The sequence below is a fragment of the Ostrea edulis genome, chromosome 5 (assembly GCF_947568905.1).
Source record: "Ostrea edulis chromosome 5, xbOstEdul1.1, whole genome shotgun sequence".
NCBI lineage: Eukaryota > Metazoa > Mollusca > Bivalvia > Ostreida > Ostreidae > Ostrea > Ostrea edulis.
This window is the reverse complement of record NC_079168.1, coordinates 74,197,137-74,223,930: the sequence shown is the minus strand read 5'-3', so window position 1 is coordinate 74,223,930 and position 26,794 is coordinate 74,197,137. Positions and strand designations below refer to the sequence as shown.

The window sequence follows — 26,794 nt, the reverse complement described above, 5'->3', positions numbered from 1 at the left end:
GGTTTCGGATTAATTTTCTCGTGTATTGTGTTTTCAAATGTTGTTAACCAAGTCGCTTTCTGTATAGGTTTTAGGTTAAGTAATTGCTATTTCAGTGTAGAGAGGGTTTAAGAAGCTATCTGGGCCATATCAGGCAGTACTCTCAACGTTTCAGTAGGTGCTCGGCGTGGGAATCAGAACACGTGAAACAGCGCTGTACATGGGTGTTCCACGTGGTGGACTCGGCAATTATTTTGTGGGCCTAGTGTTGGCATTGGTTTGAAGTCGGCGTTACCCAGTATCGTTGTTCAGTGAGAGACCTGTGAGTCTGGGACTGGAAGCGGAGGGGCTGTTCGCGCTGTATGGAGGCCTGATTGTGCTAAGTGTGACGATTTGGGATGCCAGGCGACGATATGGGGTGAAATCGTCGCCGGCCGTTCTTGAATGTTTACTATCCAATCCCATCAAATTATTTGAATAAATATTGTTTAAATTACAAAATGTTTACCACGTTTCGTCGATGGCTGCACCACTATTGGCTTTGTCCCTGGTCTCTGACGAGGTTTTTGCACAGTCCAGCTTCAGTTGATCATAGTTAGCTTTTGAATATTTATAGATCCTACTTCGCTGCTGTTGGCTGTAAACTGATTTGATATCAATATCTGTGATGAAGGCCTCATGGTCTGATAGGCCTGGTAGTGATGAATAATTTCACGAGAGTTGGGTTTGAAGTACGAGGGTTGTTCGATATGTGATGTGTATTGTACCACAGGCCGATAACACTTTGCACGATTTCGTGGATGATGATACTGTTGAATAGCTCTATTCAATACCTTTCCACGGTATAAACACGAGCCTTCAGCTCCACATAGTTTTAAACTTATAGCCATGTCAATAGAGCCAGTCCTTGACCTCTGTTGTAAAAATGGTTGGGAAACGGATAGAGAATATTGAAGAAATTAGAGCTTATATATATATATATATAAAAAAAAAAAGTTCGCACAAAACTCGGTCATACGGTAATGCAGATTTTTACTGAATCGGGGGGATTTTATGGGTCTGATAAGATATCTTATGAGACAGTTCGTAGGTGGAGAAAGAAATTTCTGACTGCCAGAGTCCGTCAAAGATGAAGCAAAATCTGGCGAACCTGTGACTAACAGGCAAGGCAAATGTCTCAAAAGTCAGGGCAATAATTGAGAGTAATGACAGATACATGATTCGTGATATTGCCAAAGCTGTTGGCATATCGCTATCGAGGGTGCATTTCATTTTGAAGCGTATTTTGAATGTACAAAAGATTTCTGCCAAATTGATACCGCATATATTGACAGATGACCAAAAACGGGTACGAGTACAAACCGCTAAGCAATTCAATCAAATACAATTTGCAAACATTGTTACTGGTGACGAAACATGGATTCACTATTTCGAACCAGTAAGAAAAAATTGGAAACAAATTATGGCTAACTAAACACGGCCTGTAGTTGCCAAAAGAACTATAAACACAAAGAAGGTTCTTTATTGCATATTCTTCTCATGTGATGGTAAAGCTGTACAAATTCCGGTGCCGAAGGGTAAAAGTGTTACAGGTTGGTATTACCGAGATGTTATACTAAAAAAGCTCAATAAATATTATCATAAACGACGCCCTGTGTCAGGATTTAGGCATGTTCGTCTACTTCATGATAATGCTCCATCACATACATCTGAGCTTGTGAAGCAATTTTTGAAGTCGGAGAAGGTTACCATCTTGCCACACCCAACATACTCTCCATATCTAGCCCCATGCGACTTTTTCCTTTTTCCAAAACTTAAAAAGTTCTTATCTGGTTGTCATTACAAGTCACGACAAGCCTTTGGCCCAGCCATCAGTCAGTGCCTCAGAGGTCTACCCAAATCAGCGTATCGTGACGTATTTCAGAAATGGATTCGGAGATTTTAAACCGCGGAGAATACTTTGAAGAGATGTAATGTTCATTTCACTATTTGAGTCGAGTCCTTTTGAGTTATCGTACACTACACGTTAGATATCGAACAACCCTGGTAAACATCAAGTCGAGTATGTTACTTTCTCTAGTCGGTGATTCGTGTATCTGGCTGAGGTTAGCAGATGCCGTGACTATTAAGGCCTGTTGAACTTTTGCCTTGTCGGGAGCTTCTTCCTTCACATGCAAGTTTTTCCAATTAATGTCAGATCAGTTAAAATCACCGACAACGAGTGTGTTTTAGGGTTTAAAGTATCTAAGAACTGCAGTAATGAACGGTCAAGTTCCATGATATCGCCCGTATTCCTATGTGGCATGTAGAAGGTGAAGATAACAGTGATCAACCTCTTAACTCCTATAAGCAATACAAAATAGAGAGTGGGACAAACACGGACCCCTGGATATACCAGAGGTGGGATCAGGTGCCTAGGGAGAAGTAAGCAACCCCTTTCGACCGGTCACACCCGCCGCGAGTCTTTTATCTTAATCAGGTAAACGGAGTTATCCGTAGTCAAAATTAGTGCACCAAGAACGGTCTAACAATCAGTATGAAACAAGTCAGACACCATTTGAACCAATGATAGGTTGTATTGGCAAAGTAGATTGTTTTAACCATAGAATTTACGAAATGTTGACTTTAAACGAGACTGTTGAATACATGCACCATCAACTTGTTTGTGAGTAGCCCACCTCGATTTAAAAACTGATCATACACAGAATAAGCTCTTGCATATCGAATCAGTTTACCAACGACATGTCCAAGACAATCTCTTACTGGGTTTGGGATAACGCATTTCAGTGGTCTAGCGGTCATTTCTGCATTGCGTAAACGAGTGAACAATTCTATCTGAACTTTAATATGTTCTTCCTATTATGTCATCGATGAAGTTGTTCACATCGTCCATTTCACGGAACAGCTTTCTCATTAATCTGCTAAATGTGGCAGGTGCATTCACTAACCCTATGGCATGGTCGTGAATTGGAATAATCCACATGGGGTTGTGAACGCTGTGAGATGCTTACTTTGTTGGTCCATGGGCACTAGCCAATATCACTTGGATACAAATTTCTTTCCCGACATCTTTGCGAAAATACTGTAAGGATCTGGCAGTATTTCAATGTTGTAAATCAATTGGGAATAATTGTGGGTGGATTTTATATAAATATAATAATGGTTGCTACATATTTCATAAATACGAGTTTGTGTCTCCGTAACAACACGAAGCATGTTGTATTTTTGTACTTAATCTATTTCATGTAGGTTAAGATACATACCTTTCAATTCAGTGTACATTACATGTATTTTAAGCATCGTTTTTGTATTTGGAAAGATGCCCTGATTATTTATTCCTGCGTGAAGTTTATTGGGACAGTACTTTGTATACGTAATGTCCGCCATCTTTCTCACATGTATGCACTGTTTCGTTTTTAAGAACGTGTTTCACTTTACGGTTATATTACTATGTAAATCGTTCATAAATATTACAAAGCTGTTGTGTAGATTTATTTTATTGATGTTTTTAGCGGAAAATCTTACCTGAAATTGTATTAGAATACAGTTGCTCATTTGTACGGTGACAACATCGTCTGCTCGACGATTAATATTTTGTTTAACGTAATGCGAATGTTTACAGTCATAAATGTTTACTTACAGTGCATGACTACTTCCAGAATTATCTCCTAGTTTAAATCCATCACCAATTTTGATTTTATAACACTTTCTCACGTTGTTTATCATTTTGTACGGCAGCTTTGTTTGACACTGTTTGGCGATATTATGTTTGTACGGTACAGTACAGTGCCGTGATTGGTTGGAGGTCTCCGTACAGTAATTCTATTGGTTAAGCCCCATCACGTGTTATATTTCATAAACCTATATATACAGCTCAAGCGACATAGATTTCAGATAATTGCAAGTTGTATTGGCGCCAACGTTCAAACTTCTCTCATCGGATACGATCCAGATTTCAAGATTAGGTTAGAAGTTTGATAAGACATTTATCTCCCAACTCAATGGACACCTGTTTTACTTTATATCAACAAATATAATTTCCCTTTTTGCACTTAAACCTGTACGGCAGACGTCTTAGATCATATGAGAGTATTTCACTATTTGTGTTATCACCTGTCCATTGAATGAAATCACATGTATTGAATTAAAACATTAATTACCTTCACCTATAGTCATATTATATCAAACCAGAGACTCCTTTGGTTGGAGAGTTCATTAACAGTACCTGAGAGCCACAGTACTTAGTACCTGACCTGAATTTGAGTTCTACTATTTTGTAGTCCCCACATCTATCTCGCCATCCTTTGGGGAGCTTACAATACTTTCTGGATTTGGCATTGGTTCAGAATTGAACAGCGTTATATTGTTCAGTCTTCTTCAATCCACGCAAAGTCTGTTTGTTCCATCTTTCTTTCGTGCTATTACTACTAGTGCAGAAGGTTCAATAACCCTTAATTGAAGCATTTTGTCAACTTCTTCAACGAATAATTCAGTAATTGTTTTCTCTGTGTGGAAAAGAAGTGGATTCTACTTAACTCTAACAGGTTCACTAGTCATCAGCGCAATTTTGTGTTCCACCAAGTTTGTAGTCTCGGGTATATCAGTCAGAACATCATCAAATGACTCTCGGAGAGATTTTATCGCTGTATAAGTGACGTTTTGTGAACTATTGACATCCCTGTAAGTTTCTGTTTGTACAACCGGTTGCAATGGGATTGGTGCTTTGCTGTCATCTGTTTCCTCACAGTCAAAGTCTATCAACAATACAGCACATGCTGAAAACGCACCACAGCACTTCTAATCTCTTTGAACATACTTCAGGAGTAGATTTGCATGAAGCTGCCACCAAGTCACAACGCACGGTCTTTTTTCCGTGCCCGAGTTATCAAATAGTTGAGTAAAACTACCCAAAAGTCTCAAACTTATAGAAAGGTGCGTCTCGTTCCACGACGGCACACCCGGGAATCGCGCAGTAGCTATGCATAACGACTGACAGCATGTAAACAGAATTATGGGTAATGCCGACACATTGAAATTAAAAGGCCCTTTAAGCTAGCCTGTTACACATGCGATTGTAACAAACACATAAGTAACAAAGTCAAGCTATCACAAGACTGGTCGCGGTAGCTCAGTGGTAGAGCGTTCGTGATGTTTTCTGAATTATTGACCGGGAGGCCATGGTATTTAGACCCACTCAGGCCATGGCCGCGTCAAAACTAAGCCGTTAACATAGGTAGTGCTTGCTCCTTCACCAAAAAGTCGGCATTTAGAAGTGAGAATCACGGGTCTTTTGAATATGACCTTAGAAACACAGGTCCCGTGTAGCTGCAAGCGTTGGCACTTTAAAGAACACTCACTGCTGCGGCCCTGAGCGGCAGTGAGTGCTTAGCATAGATATTGATTTGTGAACTTCACCAACAGCTGGTGATGTCTCAATATGAGTGAAAAAATTCTCGACGGGACGTAAAGCAAACAATCAATCAAACCAAACTACCCTGGTATTTATCGTTATCGATGTAAGGTGCAAATGAAAACAATTATACCCTTGGTTGGTGAAGTGTACATGCTACCACAAGTTCAAGAGATCTAGAGAGAAAAGCAATGCAATTTCACTGCGAGAGATAGAGAACTTTGGGAGATAGAGGAATCGAGTGTAAATTTGATTGGTTATATGGAGAAAAAAGTCGAAACTGTTTACAAGATAGAGAACTTTGGGAGATAGAGGAATCGAGTGTAAATTTGATTGGTTATATGGAGAAAAAAGTCGAAACTGTTTACACTTCGAGATATTAAAAACTTTCAGAAATCGAAGACCGTGACATCACTGTATTTACGAGTCAACTGTATTGATAATGCTTGTGCAAACCTTCATATGACGATTCGATATATCCCAGTGAGCTCGAAATTAAAGACACAACATAATCTTCTATATCTGCTTCATATTTGGATATTTTATTGAACATAGACGTTAACGGCAAACTGACAATTCAACGTTATGACGAAAGGGATCACCTAGGCTTCTCCATCATCAATTCCCCAGTTTTAAACAGCAATACTCAGTATTTCATTATCACCTGCATATACATAATATAGTAGTTATGTCTCTTAACTGATTTGATACGCGAAAGGATGCTCTGCGTATGATAATTTATTAATCGAGGCAGGCTTATGACAAATAAATTGATTGTACATTGTATATTATTTAACCTCTCTTTTGAGAATTTTTCATTCATTCGCCGGTGAAAGATTGCAAAATTTAGGCCTATGCTCGTCGCTTACGGCCTTTAAGCAGGGAGGGACCTTTATCGTGTCACGCCTGCTGTGACACAGGACTTCGGTTTAGCGATATCATCCAAAGAATCGCCCCATTCAGTCTCTTCTTTCTGCAAGCAAGGGGTGCTGAAGACGTATTCTAACCCGAATTCCCACGGGATTGATGATACAGGGATTTCAACAGTCTTGTTTAAAGTCGGCGTTTCGCAAATATTATGATCTTTATATTGATCTAATTTGCAAATACGGCCTGTCATTATGTAGAGTGCTGTCTGGGGTGTTAGGCTGTTCTTTACATGCTAGTACTGATTTTGACTACGGATTATTCCGTTTACTTGATCGATACAATGTATATAGGGCTCACGACAGACCCTGTGTGACCGATGAACAGGGGCTGCTTATAAAAAAAAAACTCCTAGCCTCGGGCATCTGATCCCTTCTCAGTGTTGCCTGGGGTCCGTGTTTGCCCTACTTCTTTATGGTATTTGAGATTGATCACTCATGTGATTGTTCACTACTTTCACTTTCTCACAGCTCATTTGACTTCCTGTAATAGGATAAAAAGTGCAAGTGTAAGACTCGTCAATACGCAGCTTCCGAGATATCAGCTCTTGTGTGATGGAGGTACGTTCAGTGTTCTGTTTAACGCTTGAGTGGGTACAAGATGTATACATACACTATAGCTATGTAAATACGGATAAAAGTAATGAAAGTGTAAATTTTGTTTATATCAGCCGTTGGTATACATTAAACTGACCATATCAAGAACAATATTTGTTTGAATTAGGTCATCAAATTAAATATGAAATTATTTTTTATTTCCTCCTCTGCACGAGTGATATTTTAATCAAAGAAAAATGGTGATTATCGATTTTTGTTTGAGCTATTTTATTATCAAATACTAATAAACTTACTAATATTGTGTGTCCCTGCAGTTTGGGTGGTTGCATAATGTCTGATAATCGGCCTTTAGGCAATATATGAAGGCAGCGATAAGCAATTGTACCCACCGCGTGTGGACGATAGTATGTTTAGTGTCTTACTGCGCATAAGAGTTCCACAAAGGGAAAGAACTATTGGGCAACTCGGAAATTGCGTATATTCGAGTCCTCAGTTGTACAGACACAACAAGATCTATGATGTTGGTTGATTTAAAGGGGCATTTTATTTTTCCATTTTTACTATTTACAATGCTTAACTAAAGTATTCTAATGGTCAGCCTAAATTTGAATAGCAGTTGTTGAGTTATAAGTACAAGTGAGATACAGCACGCACAATTCTTTGTATGTATACAAGGCCCGTGCCATGTTCTTGTTTACATATAGATTGCTTGATAGAAAGTTTAAACCAAGATGAGATGCGCCAAACACTTTCCTCCTGGATAACATTACTTACTTGTTCGGAAAACAAAATTATTCGCATATTATATGAATATTTATATTCGCAATATTCCCAAGCAGGTTTGAAAAATTCATGGATAGATTTTATATACAAAATATTAACATCTTCAAGTTTTTCAAGTATTTGGTATGAGCAAAATTTCATTGATAGGAAGTGGGCTGTTGCAGCTCTAAAACAACGATTAAGTGACTAATTCATACAAAAAATGGTATAGTGATATAAACAGCTCATCAAAAGGTCAAATTTATAAAATTCCAAGTCTAATTTTGGATGTGAAAAATATCTGAGTATTTTAACAAATAAATTTAGGAAAATTCTGGTAAAATTTAGAACTACAAACCACCAACTTCCTGTTGAGACTGGTAGTTAGTCAAATATTTCACTTAATGAAAGACTTTGTACATTATGTAACTCAGGTAAAATAGCAGGTGAGTTCCACTTTATTTTAGAATGCACATCATTAGCTAGTATCAAGAAAAAGGTTTTACATCCAAGATTTTGTAATAAACCAAATATACTTAAGTTTAGTGAGACAATGTCAATCTCAAGTTTAAAATCGTTGAGAGATCTCTGGCTCTTCGTAACTAGAATTTATGATGCAGTCTGTCCTCCATAACTCTTACTTTTTCTTTTCCTTTGTTTGTAGCTAGAGTATGCATATCTCTTGTATTTTCTTTTTCATCATTAGTAGTTTTTGTGTAATCACGATTAATTAAGACAACTTACCATTGTCTTTTATCATTTATTGTACCTCATGTACCGCCGATGGATCGTGTGAGTGATAAATGAACTTGAGAAACTGTTTAATTGTGTTCAGAATTAACTTTTAAATTAAAAAAACCCTGCTTTAAACGAATTTTTTACTAGTATATTCAACCTATGTAAACAAAAACATGGCACGAGCCTTGTTTACATAACAAAGAATTGTGAGCTCTGTATCTCCTACATACCTTGACAACTGACACTCAAATGACCATTAGAAATACCTTAGTTAAGCATTCTAAACATTAGAAATGAAAAAAAAAAATGAAATTTGAAAACTTTCAGCTCAAATCGTGTCCATGTCCCTTTAAAGTGATGTCTCCGGACAGTGTCAAACAATATTTGCGTGTCCAAGAAGGCGAAATAAACTGAACCTCCGCTCCCAAGTTTATAGTAAAAATGGTGTTCAGTAAACTAAAAGGATCTACAAGACATGAGAGCTGTTGTTGCAATCCTTGCTGTGAAGAGTTAGGGGTCTAACGGATGGCCATATGCATGTTTTTGTCCTTCCCAATTATTTATTTGCATTCCCTCACATAAGCAAACATGTTTATTTATCCGACACTACGTAGTTACATGTAGAGCTGATTTCCAGATGAAAGCCATCTTTAAATGTCACTAGTTAGCTGTGCAAAATTTTTAAAGAATATGTAAGCGCAGTGACACCCCCCCCCCCCCCCCCCCACATGTGATGCATGACCGATACGGGTAACAAAGGAGAACGGATTATTAGAAATCGTCATCTCTACTAGTAGTCTAACTGCTGTAGTCGTGTACATTGTCAACAGGGACGTTTCGTATTGGGGAATAGCACGCTTCCGTACAACTGCCTCAAAGTTGTGTAAATCAGGAAATAGAATTGCACTGTGTTACATTACTGCTTTTAATAGATTGTGTATACATGTAATATCCTTCGTGATTGAAGAGGATTGGGATCTATTTTGCAATTCATCATAGTACAAAATAAAAAAATTGGATTCTTTTGGTGCTCATTGAGGAAGTCAATACTCCCATTACTGATGAAAAAAAGGTATGTTATGGCTTCATTGAAAAATTATGTTTTTACTTTTGGGTCCTCATTTAGTGTATATAAAAAACAAAACAACAATAGCTAATCATCAAAATCTTGGAAGTCAGTCTAATTCATAAATCTTTATAATAAACATATAAAGCTTTTTTTTTTTAATAACTTAACATCTGGTTTCGACATCAGTAATTTTAATATCTGTTTACATAATTATATTTTGAATGATGATGAAATTCGTCTGCTATTTTTGTTGAATTAGACGTTGTACACAACTATTCATTAAGCGGAAAACCAGACCATCTTCCCAGTGTGTTTGATTCATTGTGACCTCGATGTGGGATATGCCTGCTGTGATCTTATATACTTATTTGTGAATGAAATATTGTTTAAATTAAATCAACCTTCCCAGCTCAACTTGTAGACGGCGATTTTTGACAAAGATTTTTCGTAATTTAAGCGACAATACACCGAAGTACTTTTCACATTCGAAGTTCAATTTAAAAAGTATACCCACAACACTTTAAGAAGAACTATGATCAATATTAGAATGTAATTATTGTATGAATTAATATTGTAATCTTTGCTTAACAACAGCAGTGATTGTCACTTGTATACAAATGTTGTTCAAGCCAGTGTAGAGCAAATCCCAGTAGGATGCGTTAAACAACAAAATGACTCTTATGGAAATAGCACAATTTATCCCTTTGAAATAAATAAGGTTTTGTCATTTATTGAAAAATTTATGCTCATACTAGTTGCAGAACTATAGATCTCTGAGTGAGAGGGAGTTTCATACTAGCTGCAGCTCTCTGGGTGGGTGGGAGGTGTAAATACTAGCTGCAGCTCTCTGGGTGGGTGGGAGGAGGTGTAAATACTAGCTGCAGCTCTCTGGGTGGGTGGGAGGAGGTGTAAATACTAGCTGCAGCTCTCTGGTTGAGTGGGAGGTGTGAATACTAGCTGCAGCTCTCTGGGTGGGTGGGTGGGAGGAGCTGTGAATACTAGCTGCAGCTCTCTGGGTGGGTGGAAGGTGTGAATACTAGCTGCAGCTCTCTGGGTGGGTGGAAGGAGGTGTGAATACTAGCTGCAGCTCTCTGGGTGGGAGGAGGGTTCATACTAGCTGCAGCTCTCTGGGTGGGTGGGAGGAGGTGTGAATACTGGCTGCAGCTCTTTAGGTGGCTGGGGGGAGGTGTGAATACTGGCTGCAGCTCTCTGGGTGGGAGGAGGGTTCATACTAGATGCAGCTCTCTAGGTAGGTGGGAGGAGGTGTGAATACTAGCTGCAGCTCTCTGGGTGGGAGGAGGGTTCATACTAGATGCAGCTCTCTAGGTAGGTGGGAGGAGGTGTGAATACTAGCTGCAGCTCTCTGGGTGGGTGGGAGGAGGTGTGAATACTTGCTGCAGCTCTCTGGGTGGGTGGGAGGAGGTGTGAATACTAGCTGCAGCTCTCTGGGTGGCTGGGTGGAGGTGTGAATACTGGCTGCAGCTCTCTGGGTGGGTGGGGGGAGGTGTGAATACTAGCTGTAGCTCTCTGGGTGGGTGGGAGGAGGTGTGAATACTAGCTGCAGCTCTCTGGGTGAGTGGGAGGAGGTGTGAATACATCAGAGAGCTACAGACCTGCGGTTATGTTCACACACAAGTTCAAGTCGTTTAATTTGAATATTTTAAATACATGTATATGTAAATCTTAATTCACCTGATATTTAATTAAAGGTCCTGCCAAGGGCAAACAAATTTGGATTGGGTCGTGTGTCTTCGAGGAGACAATTTAAGGAGGGGTGAAAATGTAGTGGTTAGGGTGATATGGACTGTGGATATTGGCTTGTACAGCTCATTGGTTAGAATTCCTGACTAGTAATGCAGGGGTCCCGGGTTCGGTTCCCGGTCCCGACACAACCTCTTTCTATTCCTACAGATGACAATAATTTCAATCTGAAGTAGGAAATGATTGCATGATATATGTAATGACTTATGATGTCCAACTTTGAAATTAGCAAAATTCATTCATAAGCAGTGTTTTCCATTCATTTCATTTGAACAGGCCCATTTAGAATTGTAACAGGCCGGGGGGGGGGGGGTATGGGGATTCCCCCCATGAAATTTTGGAAAATTAGACGCAAAATCCTGCATTCTGAGGCATTTCAGGGGGCAAAATGACCCTTGTTCATATGCCACTTTTTAACCTACATTTTTAAATATATACCAAAGGGTTGAACATTTTTACCTCGGACAAGTTAGTCACAGTGGTGTTAAATACACACCTTTCCGATGTTTTGACTGGAAGAAATCATGTAAGGGCTATTCCAGAAATAAATACATGGGAGGGGGGGGGGGGGTCGGGAGGCACCTTTTGTATATACCAAGCACCCATAAAAAAAATAAAAAATTACCCCATGACCCATCAAATTGATAAACTCATTTTACAATGACCCATCTAAAAAAAAACAAAAAACTAACCAGACCCACTACAAAAATATTTTTAAAAATGAAAACGGTACAAATCTCGCGAGGTTTTCGGGACAAACATTCTAGTCAATGACGCGGTAATGCCTGTGCGACATTGTATCACAGTAGTTCTGAAGAAACGATGTCACATCAACAATCAAAGGCATCTATGGCGGGAATGTTGGAAAGATCGGGAGTCCAAACGATCCACGAATCGTTCGTCTTCTAATGGAGCCCGCGCCCGGAGGCCTCTGTATCACCATCACACTGACTGATAAATATAACGCATCGGTACCCTCGTATAAATCAACTAAGGTTTGCCTATTTTTATTAGAAAACGGAATACCTATTGGTTTCAAAATATTCCCAAAATCGATGCACTGTAAACTGTAATAATCTACAGAACAGAGTTCGCCGCCATCACGTCCAAAGGGACCCTACTAAACGCGCCTCTAATTTGAAGAGTGTCGTAATGGAAAGTTATGCGCTGCAAAGAGCGACAACTCTAATAGTTCTTTGTTACTTCCGATTTCAGATTTCGAAAGCAGCATTTCGAAAGCACGTTTTCAATTTTCCCTCCGACGTTTTGTAACCAGCACGACAAGAGCGACAATAAAAATATTCTGAAAACTCAACACCCACGTGGCACAAAATAAAACAATAGAAACTACCCACTACCCATAATAAATATTTTTTTAACAGTCCAACCACGGACCAAATAAAATATGAAAAAATATGACCACCCACACAAAAAAAAATTCATTTGCCGCCCGACCCCCCCCCCCCCCATTTGATCATTTCTGGAACAGCCCTAATGTATTCGTTCGACACTTCGTTATTTTTCACTGCCATGTGCTTCTCACGCGCAAGGTGAGAGTTTAAAATATCGTCCAATCAAAATCGCCGTTTCAAAAAGCTCTCGATAAAAACATAAACAAGGAAGAAATATGAAAGATATTTATAGTCAACCAATTGCTTCCGCATACTTTCTTTGCAAAGATCGATCGTGTAAATCAACATCACTGAAATTGACAACATATTATTTTTTGATTTTTTTAATATTTGAACCGGCCAGAAAATCGTTTGAAACGGTCAATTTGGCCGGCGGCCGGTTCTTAGGGAAAACACTGCATAAGTGTAGAGAAGGAAGACTTTTAAATTGAGATTTGACTTATTTTCATGTTGTGATCGATTTAGCCACTTAGATCCTAAAACGTATAGGAACCAGAACTTTCAGTAGCGAGCTACATTGCGTACAGGTACATGCCGGAATGTTTAAAAACTACGCAATGTTAGAGTCGGTGGGTGATTTGTAGAGTCTGTTGATTGTTGAGATAATTATGCGTGTGCTTCCAACGGATGAGTAATTTTTCTACATTCATAAGTTGTTGACAATTTGCCAATTTTACTATACACGGTAGAGTAACCAAAACTTGTTTTCTGCGGAAGCCGGTATGTGCCAAGGTAGAAAATTAACTTAACAGGCGACCGCTACTTCATTTAAAGGTAAATATGCTCTAATTATATACATGTATTAGATTCTAGTAAGTAAGTAAATTTTATTTAAAGTCGGCACTGTGTACAATACAGAATAAATAACATGATCTCTACAGAGCTCTTAAACTGACTATCACATACAAAATAAAAATGCTAAATATCACAGAACATATACTCATACTATATAAATAGATATTTTCAAAAGTTAAGAATTAAATACAAATCTAACAAAAGCATTTGCCTATAAAATCTAAGCACTAAATTTAAACCACAGCAATTGTTAAGAAGCACTATTAACTGTTATAACTGAAAAGACAAAGAAGATGATAATAATAATATAAAATAAAAATAAATAGCAGTTTACATTCCCTATAACCACAATGATAATAATAAAAATAATTGCTAAAAGCAAAACAATGATTAAGTTACGAACTATGCAAAAAAGGTTACGAAAAAAGAAGAAGAAGAAACAATAAAAAGAAAATAGAACTTTCCAACAAAATTTGCAGATGAAAGCAAGGTTTGACATTTACTTTTTTGAGCACTAGACCAGTCGGGCTACTTCAAATGATTTTTGCTAGACCTGACCTTAAATCCACTAGCCCCGACCAACTTTCCAGAGACTGATAGTTCTCCATATCTAAATGTACTTAATTCAAATGACAAACATTAAGTTTGCATGAACTAAAACGTACTTAATTGTCTAAAAAAAAAAAACGCTTTAGTCTCGTCATTCAATTCAATGCTTTCATTTTCAAACACATTTTCTGTTTCTTTAAATTCTACCCGGCACGGAAATTCTCTAGTCCGTTTAAAATGAAATGACCTCAACCGTTTTTAAAATTTCTATTTCATAAGCCCTGCTTTGTTTCTTCCCAACCTTTTACTTTTTTTTCTCTTGGGACATCTTTTCTTGAGGACGAGAAGTCGTATTTGAATATAGAGACATTCCCGCACGTATGTCAACACCGAAAAATGGTTGTTTCAATTGACCATGATCTTTTCAAACACTTTCTTCCCGAAACGAATCGAGAGCTGACCATGTGACAGTTTTATTACATTGTAGCATACAACGTATTATTTTCAAGCAATTATATCTAACTACCCTTTAGCGCTTTAGATATGACCTGTCATAATTAATTTAGTTTAATACTATAGGTCTTTATTCCTATATCCACAGTCGATGTCAAAACTTGCAGACGCCATCGTCTTCTTTCCGAGCACGTGTGAAGAAGGCACGCACAATGCATACACCATACAAATAAGACCAACGGAAGATGTCCGAGAAATGGTGTTTATATCTTTCAGCTGATTCGAGTTCTGTTTATGGCCAGTTTTCAAATCGAGGCAGACAACTGACAAACAAGTGGATGGTACAGGGGTCTTAACAGTCTTGTTTAAAGTCAGCATTTCGCATATTCTATGGTCGTTATAACGATCTAGTTCGTCAATACAACCTATCATTGGGTCAAATGCTGTCTGATGTGTTTCACACCGATTGTTAGACCGTTCTTGGCACACTGATTATGACTACGGATAACTCCGTTTACCTGATCAGGATATAGGGTTCACGGCGGGTGTGACCGGTCGACAGGGGATGTTTACTCCTCCTAGCCACCTGATCCCACATCTGGTATAGCCAGGGGTCTGTGTTTGTCCAGCTCTCTGTTTTGTGTTGCTTGTAGCTATAGGAGTTATGAGATTGATTTTGTTCGTTATCTTCGCCTTTCATTAATCAAGAATGAACCATGGCACGAGGGGGACTCGAACTCACGACCTCCCGGTTACAAAGCGAACGCTGAGCGAACCACTGAGTTACCACGACAATGATTATGCGTGCTTTACACATTAAGAACATTATCGTTTTTCGAGTTTGCTGTTATAAAGTCGCACAAATGTTCAGGATATAAAATTATAATGCTTGTGTATTATTAGTATAAATATGGCGACAGAGATGTATGCACGGGAAAATGTTGATATGTAATGTACTAACCTAACATTTATATAAAAAAAAATACACGGTAATAACTCAACAGTACAATTATTCTAAAAATTGGCGGTCGCCAGTTTCAAATATGAATTATTCAACCTGACATTGATCGACTTCCGTAGTTTTCGGATTATGGAGTGTAGCAAATTCATTAATAAAATATGTTCAAACCAACAATGCACCGATTAGAAAATAGATTAAAATCATAATGGAATTCCATCCATTTATGAATGTGGTGTACCAATCTTAGTGATGCGATAGTATTCCAATGGGCCGTTTCCACATGTGGATATAAACATTAATCAATATGTCGACAAAAATCTGCTTTAGAAATGGAAGGCCATGTTGAAAAGGATGTTACGTATGTGACGCGGTTGTAGGAGGTGATAATCAGGTGTGATTTCAATTCTGTTTTTCTCAGGAACTAAGTACTGTGCATGTTGTGATCTGTTCGGTCCTATGACGCGGTTGTAGGAGGTGATTACCCGGTGTGATTATATTTCTGTTTTTCTCAGGTGGTAGTATCAAGAATTCACCTGTATTGTCATTATAAATGACCTTCACTTTTTCTGTCATAATGCAATACGGATACCTGTAAAACAAAGTCTTCACAAAAATTACTATTGATAAAAAAATCTGATTCATTTGATGGATAAATTGAGAATGTAAATAAGTGGTGGGGCTTATGTTTATCTTAATTCGTTGAAATATGCTCGTTTTTATTCAATTTAAACCTACTTTTAAGGTTGCAAATAAAATGAACAAAAATTATATACAATGCAGACCTGGTTACGTACATTCAAGCTTTACATGAAGACATATCTCTCGATACTACTTAATAATATATGCAGAATGAGTATTTTCTGTCTGTCATCACACTTACACTGGAGATGAATGGGTATTTTTGTCTATCATGACAATTACACTGGTGATGAATGGGTATTTTCTGTCATCACACTTACACTGGAGAATGGGTATTTTTTGTCTGTCATCACACTTACACTGGAGATGAATGGGCATTTCAAATGTAAACGAAAAATCCCCAAATCATACTCTTAACTTGTCTTTATATTTTCCCTTCGCGTTCTCTGTCACCAAGCATCTTCAACATTTTCATCTTACGGGCATCCTGTTGGGTTTGGGATTCATACAATGTAGACATTTCTCAAACGCAGTACTTTACGGTTCCTGTGGGGATCCGGGCTAGAATAGGTCCTCAGTACCCCTTACATGTTGTAAGATGCGACTAAATGCCTCGGTCCTTCGGATGAGACCGCAGATACCGAGGCTTCGTGTCATAGCAGGTGTGTCACGATAAAGATCCCTCCCTGCTCAAAGGTCGTAAGCGCCGAGCATGGGTGTAAATTTTGCAGCCCTTCATCGGCAATAGTGACGTCTCCATATGAGTGAAATATTCTCGAGAGGGATGTTTGACAATATACAATCACACAGTACTTTGATATTAATAATTTCATGAAACACAAACCTGCTTATATTATTTGTAAATTTAAACTAAAAATTAAGGTCATTATTAAAATGGATGACATCTTTCAGAGAGCCAGATGACATTTGATAGGCACTTTCGTCTACAAAGTACGGAATTCTACTTTATTCTGTATACATGTATGTTAAAAGTATATCTCTAGTTAAATCGATAGCATACAACTCTATACGTTTACGGACACTTGATACAAAAATGGATGCATGGGTCTATATATATATATCTGAATTTGGTTGTAAGAAGTACAAAAGTGATTTATATATTGAAAATTAGTGAAATATATAATGTTTACTACTATATTAACTACCTCATTTTGGTATGGGTCATTCATATCAGCATTTCGCAAATTCTATGGTAGTAGCTATCGAATTTATCAATACAACATGCAATGGGTCAATCGCTGTCTGACTTGTTTCATACCAATTTTAGGTTGCTCTTTACACACTGATTTTGGCTACGGATTACTCTGTTTACCTGATCAAGATATAGGGCTCACAGCGGATATGACGGGAAAACAGGGGATGCTTACTCCTCCTAGGCACCTGATCCCACCTCTGGTATGTTCAGGGGTCCATGTTTGCTCTACTCTTAATTTTGTGTTTTTATAGGAGTTATGAGATCGATCACTTTTCTTTTTTTATCTTTTCATCAAAGTGGGTACTAAATAAGCTTTTCCTTCAGGCGAGTTAAATTATCAGGTATTCCTTCCCCCGTTTTATTTTGAGTGTTTGTCTTTTTTTCGAGGTGATTACGGATTATCGTTTGTAAAGCATCAGGTTATGTTTGGTATTACATATTAAAAGTTTTTCTTTGAATTTCTATTTTTGAAATATTGATCAATGTTTTTTTTTTCCATTTGTTATAAATATGGAAAGGTCTATGTATCATGGTTATAAAAAGACATTCTAGAAAACACTGATTGATTGTTTTACGTCCCGTGGAGAATTTTTCACTCATACTGCGATGTCACCAGCTGTAGGCGAAGTACTACTTTAGACACGTGCTTAGCGCTCAGGGCCGTAGCAGTGAGGGTTCTTTTTCTTGCCAACGGCTATCGCGACGCGGGACATCCGTTTTAAAGTTCTTATCCGAAAGACCCGTGATTTTCACTTCTAAATGTCAAGCGTTTGGCGAGGGAGCAATCACTACCTATTTTAACGTCTTAGGTTTGACGCGGCCATGGCAAAAGTGGGGCTCGAATTCAAGACCTCCCGGTTACGAAGGGAGCGATCTACCACAACCGTATAACTAGAAAAGAAGCAAAAATGACGTCAAAATGCGATGTAGATGGAAGCTAAGTATAAATTTTCCTCACAGTCCCCGAAGAACGCTAGGATGTGAAGTGCGATTTTTCCGTATAAGTTAAACGAATCATATGCCGTTGGTCAGTCTGCGTTGTTGTCGTTGTTTTTATTGGAAGGACGCGGTATGGGTGACCTTAAAGTCGTGCGCTAACATATAACATATGTATAAAGTGTGAGTGTATTGCATATCCTCTCCTCATTATCTTAAACAGATTCCCGTGTACAGTGGAAGAACGTCTCTGAACGCTAATTGGAACTAGTTGAATGGCGAAGCGTGTCTGTTTCAAATGTTAACATTTTTCTCTCTTCTAGGTAAGTTTCATTGCATTGCCAGTATTCTTATTTTGTACATTAACAATGTTAGATATGGTTCAGGATATCACGTTATTGACAAGGTTGTTGGTTGTAAGCAATTAACCTGAGGTCAATCCAAATGAAAGACCCGAGAATAAAACCATTTGCTTTGTAACCGGGAGGTCGTGAGTTCGAGCCCCGCTTATGCCACAGGCGCATCAAACATAGGTAGTGATTGCACCTTTGCCAATCGTTCGGCATTTAGAAATGAGAATCATGGGTCTTTTGGGTATGACCTTAAAAACGGAGGTCTTATGTCGCGACAGGCCTTAACAGGTTAAAGATACCCTCATTGGTACGTACAGCCATGAGTCTTTAGTATAAATCTAAAGTGGAAATTCACCGTCTCAGTATGAGTGAAATATTCTCACCTTCTTGTTGATGACGTCTCAGTAGGAGTGAAATATTCTCACCTTCTTGTTGATGACGTCTCAGTAGGAGTGAAATATTCTCACCTTCTTGTTGATGACGTCTCAGTAGGAGTGAAATATTCTCACCTTCTTGTTGATGACGTCTCAGTAGGAGTGAAATATTCTCGAAGGGACGTAATACGAACATGTAATCGAGATAATTATTTTGAACAATTTGTGGTCTTGGAAAGTCCTTGATTGAAAATCATATCACATGTTTAGGTTACGACATTATGATATCAATCCAAGCAGAAGAAAGGTTTTATGCTCTGTGACCTTGATCTTTGTACTATGACCTTGATACCCGGTACTGTAGATTCCTTACTTCGCGAGTACTTAATTTGGCGAAATGACTCATATATGCCAAATCACTTGAATATGAATTTGCGTGTCGTCTGTTACTCAAGAGTTCTTGCATGCATTTTAGCGACAGAAAATTAAAAGCGAGTAATTTTATTTCGCGAGTGATGCTGTTCGCGAAATTAAGCGATTTTAAATTCCCCGCGTATATTTAGGAATCTACAGTAGTGAAAAATGTTGTCAGTGGCGTACTACATGTGTAAGAATACCAAATCATCCCAAGCAATGAAGGAAGCGGTATCACCGACACAGGGTGGAAGCAGTATCACCGACACAGGGTTTTGTGATAGACAGATGGACAAACATGCGCATATAATGACAAAACCACACTTCATTGATTAAACAAGAAAATTTTGATATAAGTATTCTAAGCTATTTCTAGGGAAACACACTGGAATTGTAATGTGACATCTTCTAATTTTATTTATATTCAAAATTTGAAACGGGTTTTCTCGTTATGTACAAACGTTGTTAGGGATGAGCCCTATTGGAGGTTTCTCGTTACATACAAACTTTGCTAGGAATGAGTCCCATTGGGGTAATTTTTTGTTATGTACAAACTTTGCTAGGAACGAGTCCCATTGGGGTAATTTCTCGTTTTGTACAAAGTTTGCTAGAAATGAGTTTCTTGTTATGTACAAACTTTGCTAGGGATTGGTCCCGTTGGGGTAATTTCTCGTTATGTACAAACTTTGAGAACATGCTACGGTAGTTATAAACCATTATACTTTCCATATTACACAGCACAGGTATGTGGAGCAAAACGACTGAATAAGGAGGACGCAGGACACCATTCCAAACTAAGCAGAAAATGCGCAGAACAACTGTACTGCTGGCGGCGTCCATGAACAGTTTTCTTGGAGGGAGTCTCGGCTATTCCGCAGGAATCATCCATCTTGGATTACTAGAAAAATACAAAGAGTCTCCTGTAGCTGTCTCTTGGGCAGGTGCTCTGTTTTCAAGTTTTCTTTGTTTAGCTGGTAAGAAAATTTGTTTTTCATATTTGATAAGTTTTACCCGTAATCAGAATAACAAATTGCAACCTATCCCCTTCAGGAGGGAAATTTTATTAGCTTTCTAATATTGTTTTTGAAAAAAGAAAAATGCAGTGGACTGTCCGTAAACTTTAACTTCTCATGAATCAAAGGCCTAGGGCCAAAGTTAATTTCAACCAAACTTGCTGTAAAGCATCCTTGGGTATGGGGCAAATAAAAGTATCATCCTTATCAGAGGAGATGATTAACAAGTAGTCAAAATATGGTGGTATCCTTTAAACATCTTCTCCAGAACCACATGACCAGAAAAAGTATATATGGAAATTCAATATTGTTCAAATCATGACCCCTAAGTAGGATGGGTCACAATAGGGGATAAGAATTTACACGGAGGTATATAGGAAATAATTTGAATATCTTCTTTCAAGAACAGAAGGGCCATGATTAGTTATATTAATATGCAAGCATCCTCAGGTAGTGTAGATTCAAGTTTGTTCACATCATGGCTCCGATAGGTAGGTTGGGACGACAATAGGGGGACGAAGTTATATATAGGAATTTATAGGGAACACTCTTTGAATCTTTCGGTCAATAGTAACAGTGGCATGATTAGTCATATTAGTATGAAAACATTCAGATTCAAGTTTGTTCTGATCATGGCCTCCGTGGTCTAGTGGTTAGAGCTTCGCGCTCAAAATCACACGGCCTCTCACCTCTGTCGGCGCGGGTTCGAATCCCGCTCCCGCCGGTAAGTGAGAAAGTTTCCCAGTTTACTTTCGGTAGGTCGGTGGTCTCTTCCCAGGTACAGTGTGTCAGTGTTCTCTCTTCCACCAATTAAAAACTGGGCGCCACCATATAACTGAAAAAATGCTGAGTATGGCGGAAAGCATCAATCAATCAATCTAATCATGGCCTTGACGTGTAGAAAGAGGCCTGAGTAGGGGTTTTACATGGTAATCAACGGGGGCAATGTTTAAGACCAGCAGGACCATAATTAGTCAAATCTTCATCAGATAGTAAGTGTAGTTTTCAGTTTATTCAAATCAAATCATGACCCCGGAGGGAAGGATGGGGACACAATAGGGGATCAAAATTTTAAGACAGTATATGAGGAAATTTGTTTAAATATTCTCCTGATTCAGTTTTATTTAATCAATATTTTACCAATAGTTGAGCATTAGCCTAATTAAGTAACAGGAACAGCGGACCAAAAATAGATTCATGAATCTTATTCTCACAATCCTTTATAAACTTTACATTATATGTTACTTACAAATTGAGTTTGTCCGCGATTGTGTCATACCTTTGCCTTTTGATACTTCCCCTAAACGACCCAAACAACGCAAACGTAGCCTCAATTTAACTTCTTGAACAATAAGAGCGACATCCTCTTCATAATGTCGCCGATTCTTTTCGTTGTTCAGGATAAATTGCCAAGTCGATGAACAATAACATAGCAGACAATAAAAATTTTATTTACCTGTTACCAAGCATATGTTTCTTACCCTTTGATTGTATATTGTTTAACGTCCCTCTCACAAAGGAGCTCCATTAGGCTTCTTCAAACATTGAAAAAAAATCCGCGAAAACGTTCTTGCGAGAGAAAATTCTCAATTCAACTCTTGAGAATTACTCAGCTAAGAATATTCTCAAATCGATTTATGACGGCCGATTTGAGAATATTCTTAGCTGAGTAATTCTTAAGAGTTGAGTTCAGAATTTGTTTGAGAATTCTCAAAGTTTTATGACGGCGGGGCCTAGTCAAATTTCAAGCATTCCCAGGTACTACAGATTGAAATATCTTCAAATCATGACCCGGGGAGGGGGACTCAATAGGGGATTGAAAATTGACATTGGAATGAAAAAAATCTTTGAAAATTTTCTTATCACAACCACTGGCCATGATTAGTCATATTCATATGCAAGCATTCCGATGTAGTCTTCAATAGGGATTCAAAGTTTTACAAGAAATAAAAAGAATTAAGAAAACCAGGACTACACTAAATCATGTTGTTATACACACATTCTTAACTTGGTTGAATTTAATATTTTCATGGACTCTGGGGTTAAGTTGGAGCTAAAATTAGGGATCAAATTTGAGAAAATCCATGAATATAAAAGACACTACTTTGGAATTAAAAAAAAATATCTTCCACTCCATAACCGCGAATCCATGTTAGTAATATTAATATAGAAGTATCCCCATATTGTGTGGATTCAAGTTTGGTAAACATAACCCCATAGGCTTAGGTTGGGATCATGATATGAGGTCAATGTCTACCATGGGATGAAAAAAGGGTAAAACTCCTCTGAAGAACAACAGGGTCAAGGTGACTCAAGTAAGCGTTGTGGCCTAATGGCCTCTTGTTTAAATGAAAATTGCAGTTTTGTATAACTTTCCGCATCCATAGATCGCATTGGTTGAAGAACATATTTTATACTGTTGTTTTAAATGTAGGTTTTGAATCAAATGAAATGACACGAAGCTAATCGAAAATGTTATCAATTTTGTTTGTCATACATGTACAAGGATTGAAGTTTGCAAAAATACATTTAAAGTATCGATTACCTCATATGAATATTCACGTATTTCATATCTACATATATGTCTTTTCAGTTTTACCATATCCTCAACCACATTACACCATAATCCATTAATTGTTTTTCACTCTACATTATAGGTCCCATTTCCAGTGCGGTTATAAATGCCACGTCCTGTCAGAAGGCCATCTTCCTTGGTTCTTTTCTTAGCTCTGTCGGATTTCTGATTTCAAGTTTCGTGTCCGACATAGAGCTTGTAATTTTAAGCTATGGGATTATTGCAGGTATTGTGATACATAATGGTAATGTGTCTTATGAAAACAGGATATAAACAGATAAATTGAAAAAGAAAGTTGATATGAACAAGTCAAGATAACGAATTGTGATCAATGAAAAGTGAAAATTACGAACAGGGATCAATCTAATAAATCCCATAAAGAATGCGAAATTAAGAGTAGAGAAAAATATGTACTCCTGGACACATCAAAGGAATTAGTATCCCCTGCCGACCAGTCACATCCGTCTTGAGCCCTATATCTTAATAAGGTTAACGGAGTAATCTATAGTCAGATCCGCTATGTAAATATCGGCCTAGCAACTGGCATGAAACACATCAGACAGCATTTGGCCTAACAAGAGGTGATATTTGCAAATAAAATTATAATGACCATTGAATTTACCAAATGCTGACTTCAAACGGGACTATTGGAAACCCAGTAACTCACATCAATTTATTTGACAGTAGGTTACCTCAATTTAAAAATCATACACAGAAAACGCTCTCTCATATCGATATATATATATATATATATATATATATATATATATATGCAGATGATAATGTGAATTGCTACATACATTTATATGCGAAGTTGACGATGGAGAAGCTGGGGTCATCTTATAATGCTGAGTAGTTAGATTGCCTTTAACATCTATGTTAGATAAAATATTTAAGTATGAAACAGATGTGGAAGACTCTGTTGGGTCTTTTTATTTTGAATTCACTAGAATATACTGAATTGATATATGAATGATAAATTATACTGTATGTAGGAAGTGAACTTATAATGATGTGATGGAGGTGATTAACCAAAACGTCACAAATATCGTAGCAAGTCATTCAAATCAATACATGTTGTGAATTAGTACATAAAAGTATTTCGCTTCTTACTTTTATATTTCTGCTTTTTTTCCAGCAATAATTTTATCGTTGTAGGTATTGGACAGTCTCTTATGTATGCGGGCAGTGTTGTGGTCACGGGTTTTTATTTCCACGACAATCCAAGTGTTGCTACGGGCGTAGTGGCGGCGGGGGCTGGAATCGGCGTGACGGTATATCCTATCTTCACAGAATTTCTGATGGCGACCTATGGGATTAATGGTACTTTTCTTCTCTTGTCGGCAGTGAGTCTGCAGACTTGTGTGTTTACTATGTGCATAAAAACACACACGCTAGAGAAGAAAAGAAGAGATGTGTCGAACACAATCTCAGACAGAGTGAAACTGATCCTACGAGAACTTCGAAAAATTACCTCAAACGGAGCCTACTGTTGTTTTTGTGTGAGCATTTTTTGTTGGAGCGCTAGTATCAACACATCCGTGTTATTTTTACCGCAGTATTATGTGAGCACAGGTTCAACACCACTGCAAGCCGCGCTTTTCATGTCTGTTTATGGAATCACAGGGTGTCTATCTCGAATTCTTACCGGTCTAGCTGCTTCAGACATTAATGTAGATGGTAAAATATTGTACATGGGATCTTACTTGATACTGGGGCTATTTACAATATTTCTACCACTGCTCGGAACTACCTTTTCCGGAAAGATGTTATATTCCGTTATACTTGGTATATATTCTAGCGGTGTGTGGTCACTTCTGACACCGATAACTATAGAAATCATTGATATAAAATCATTATCCACAGCTTTTGGTATTGAATTGCTCACGAGTGGAATAGGATTTTTATCTGGTCCAATTATTGGAGGTAATGCCATTTTATATCTACTCGTGGGTATGTTGTAAATTCCTAAATATACGCGAGGAATTTAATATCGCGTAATTTCGCGAGAAGCATCACTCGCGAATTAAAATTACTCGCTTTTGTTTTAACATTGCTAAAATACATGTAAAGACTCTTGATCAACAGAGCACTCGCGAATTTACGTTCTCGCGATTTGACGCACACGAGACATTTTGCTATATTAAGTACTTGCGTAAAATAAGGAAACTACGGTATGCGAGGATGTGAAATACATAATATAAATGTAACTGATATTTTGAATCAATGTATCATAGATACACTCCATGTAATTTAGTTGCATGTTATTCGTAAACGCGATAATCTTGATACTACATGTATTTTTGTGCTGTAGACGGTGTACAAAGAGGAAGTGGGAGCTTTTCACTTGTTTTCATCACATCCGGTACGTAAAATAATGGGTTTTTGTTTTGTTTTTTTGTTTTTTTTTAAAACGTGTTAAAGACTATGGTGAATATTCGATGTATACGACTGCTTTTTTTAACACTCTCATATAAATGGCATAATTCATTAATTGTATATATGATACATGCGCGTCTTTTCTTACACAAGGACTAATATTTCTGATACATGCGCGTTTTTTTCTCACACAAGGACCAATGTTTCTGATACATGTGCGTTTTTTCTTACACAAAGACTAATATTTCTAATACATGCGTGTCTTTCGCACATAAGGACTAATATTTCTGTTTTTAGGGGTTCTTTACATTATGGCCGGAGTATTTGAAGTTATGATGATATTGAAAATGAAAAAGTCGGATTTTCACAAGGAGAGACGGGATAAAATTAGGATTGTTAAAGTAGCCGATAAAGATACACATGAACAAGGAAGAAAAGAAAATCAAGCTCCGACACAAGATGATGATTCTGAAATGTGTACAAACATTGAGCGCAGGGGTCTTACAGAGGACCAAGATTGAAAAGAAGGAACTAGGATAAGGGATCTCATTCTGAGATATCTGCATGGACACAAATCTAGAGTATCATTCATAATGGAGCGACATATCTATATTAAGTTGCTTATTTTTCAAGCTTAATAGATCGGCATACTCCACGGCTTACTTTTTCCCTGGTTGACAAAACTTTCCTACAATTTGTTGACGAGTCGTAAAGGCTTTTGTTACATGTATATTGAAAGTCATCAGAGTAAAAAAAAATAATTGCGTTTACGGTTTTTCACTTTGATTGTCAATGACATTAGTATTACACAAGTTAATCTTTTATTTACGAACGTATGTTTTGTAGATGATAAGCTCATCATAGCAGTATGGATGTTAACACATACAATGCTGTATGGGGGGGGGGGATAAATCGCTGTGGAAATTTTCGCTATCTTTGCGTTCTAGACAAATCCACGAATCTAAGAATCCGTGAATATTTTTATCTTCATTATTCTTTAATACACAATGTGTTTAAAAAAGGGGAGGGGGCTTATAGTGATTCGAAACCGTGAATTTATGAAACCGCGAATGTGTCTAAAATGAAAAATATACGCGAAAATTACAACTTGTGAAATTATTTCCCTATACACTACATTTGGGAATCTAGCCAAATCTTATGTCATAAGGTTGAACGTCTGTTCTGGTTTTGTCAAAACTGTAATGGATGTGTTTAATCGTTATGTTCTGAAAATAAAATGAATGAACAAGTGCTTATGATGCAAACAAGGTACACCAAATCGTTGTTGGAAGAGCCATACTGAATGGAATAAAGTCCCGTGGGGATCCGGGTTAGAATAAATCCTCAGTTACAGTACTCCTTGCTTGTCCTAAGCGGTGACTAAATGGGGCGGTTCCTCGGATGAGATCGTAAATTCCGAGGCTTCGTGTCACAGCAGGTGTGGCACTATAAAAATCCCTCCCTGCTCAAAGGCCGTAAGTGCCGACACTGTCTACGTTGATGTTACCATATCCATTGTCAT

At 37.8% G+C, this 26,794-nt stretch overlaps 1 protein-coding gene across 11 annotated transcripts; it reads left to right on the top strand.

Annotated features, from left to right (window-relative positions):
- Positions 1-9,123: 9,123 nt before the first annotated feature.
- LOC125651597 (monocarboxylate transporter 6-like) lies at positions 9,124-26,526 on the top strand. 11 transcript variants are annotated; one of them, XM_048880254.2, is made up of 8 exons: positions 9,176-9,445; positions 17,301-17,428; positions 18,388-18,487; positions 20,044-20,279; positions 22,976-23,119; positions 24,052-24,819; positions 25,208-25,258; positions 25,570-26,526. In XM_048880254.2, the coding sequence occupies exons 4-8, from the start codon at positions 20,111-20,113 to the stop codon at positions 25,791-25,793; spliced, it is 1,356 nt and encodes a 451-aa protein (XP_048736211.2). In that variant the 5' UTR covers positions 9,176-9,445; positions 17,301-17,428; positions 18,388-18,487; positions 20,044-20,110; the 3' UTR covers positions 25,794-26,526. The 11 variants fall into 11 exon arrangements, with proteins under 11 accessions (XP_048736214.2, XP_048736211.2, XP_048736213.2 ...); XM_048880256.2 differs by lacking the exon at positions 17,301-17,428; XM_056165491.1 differs by lacking the exon at positions 17,301-17,428 and having other exon boundaries at positions 9,182-9,445; positions 24,052-24,216.
- Positions 26,527-26,794: the final 268 nt, after the last annotated feature.

Excerpts from the sequence above, each read along its gene's own strand:
- LOC125651597 (XM_048880257.2), top strand. The coding sequence starts at position 20,111 with ATGCGCAGAACAACTGTACTGCTGGCGGCGTCCATGAACAGTTTTCTT. Across the intron at positions 23,120-24,051 it reads AAGCTATGGGATTATTGCAG|GTATTGGACAGTCTCTTATG; the intron begins GTATTGTGATAC and ends TTATCGTTGTAG. Across the intron at positions 25,259-25,569 it reads ACTTGTTTTCATCACATCCG|GGGTTCTTTACATTATGGCC; the intron begins GTACGTAAAATA and ends TTCTGTTTTTAG.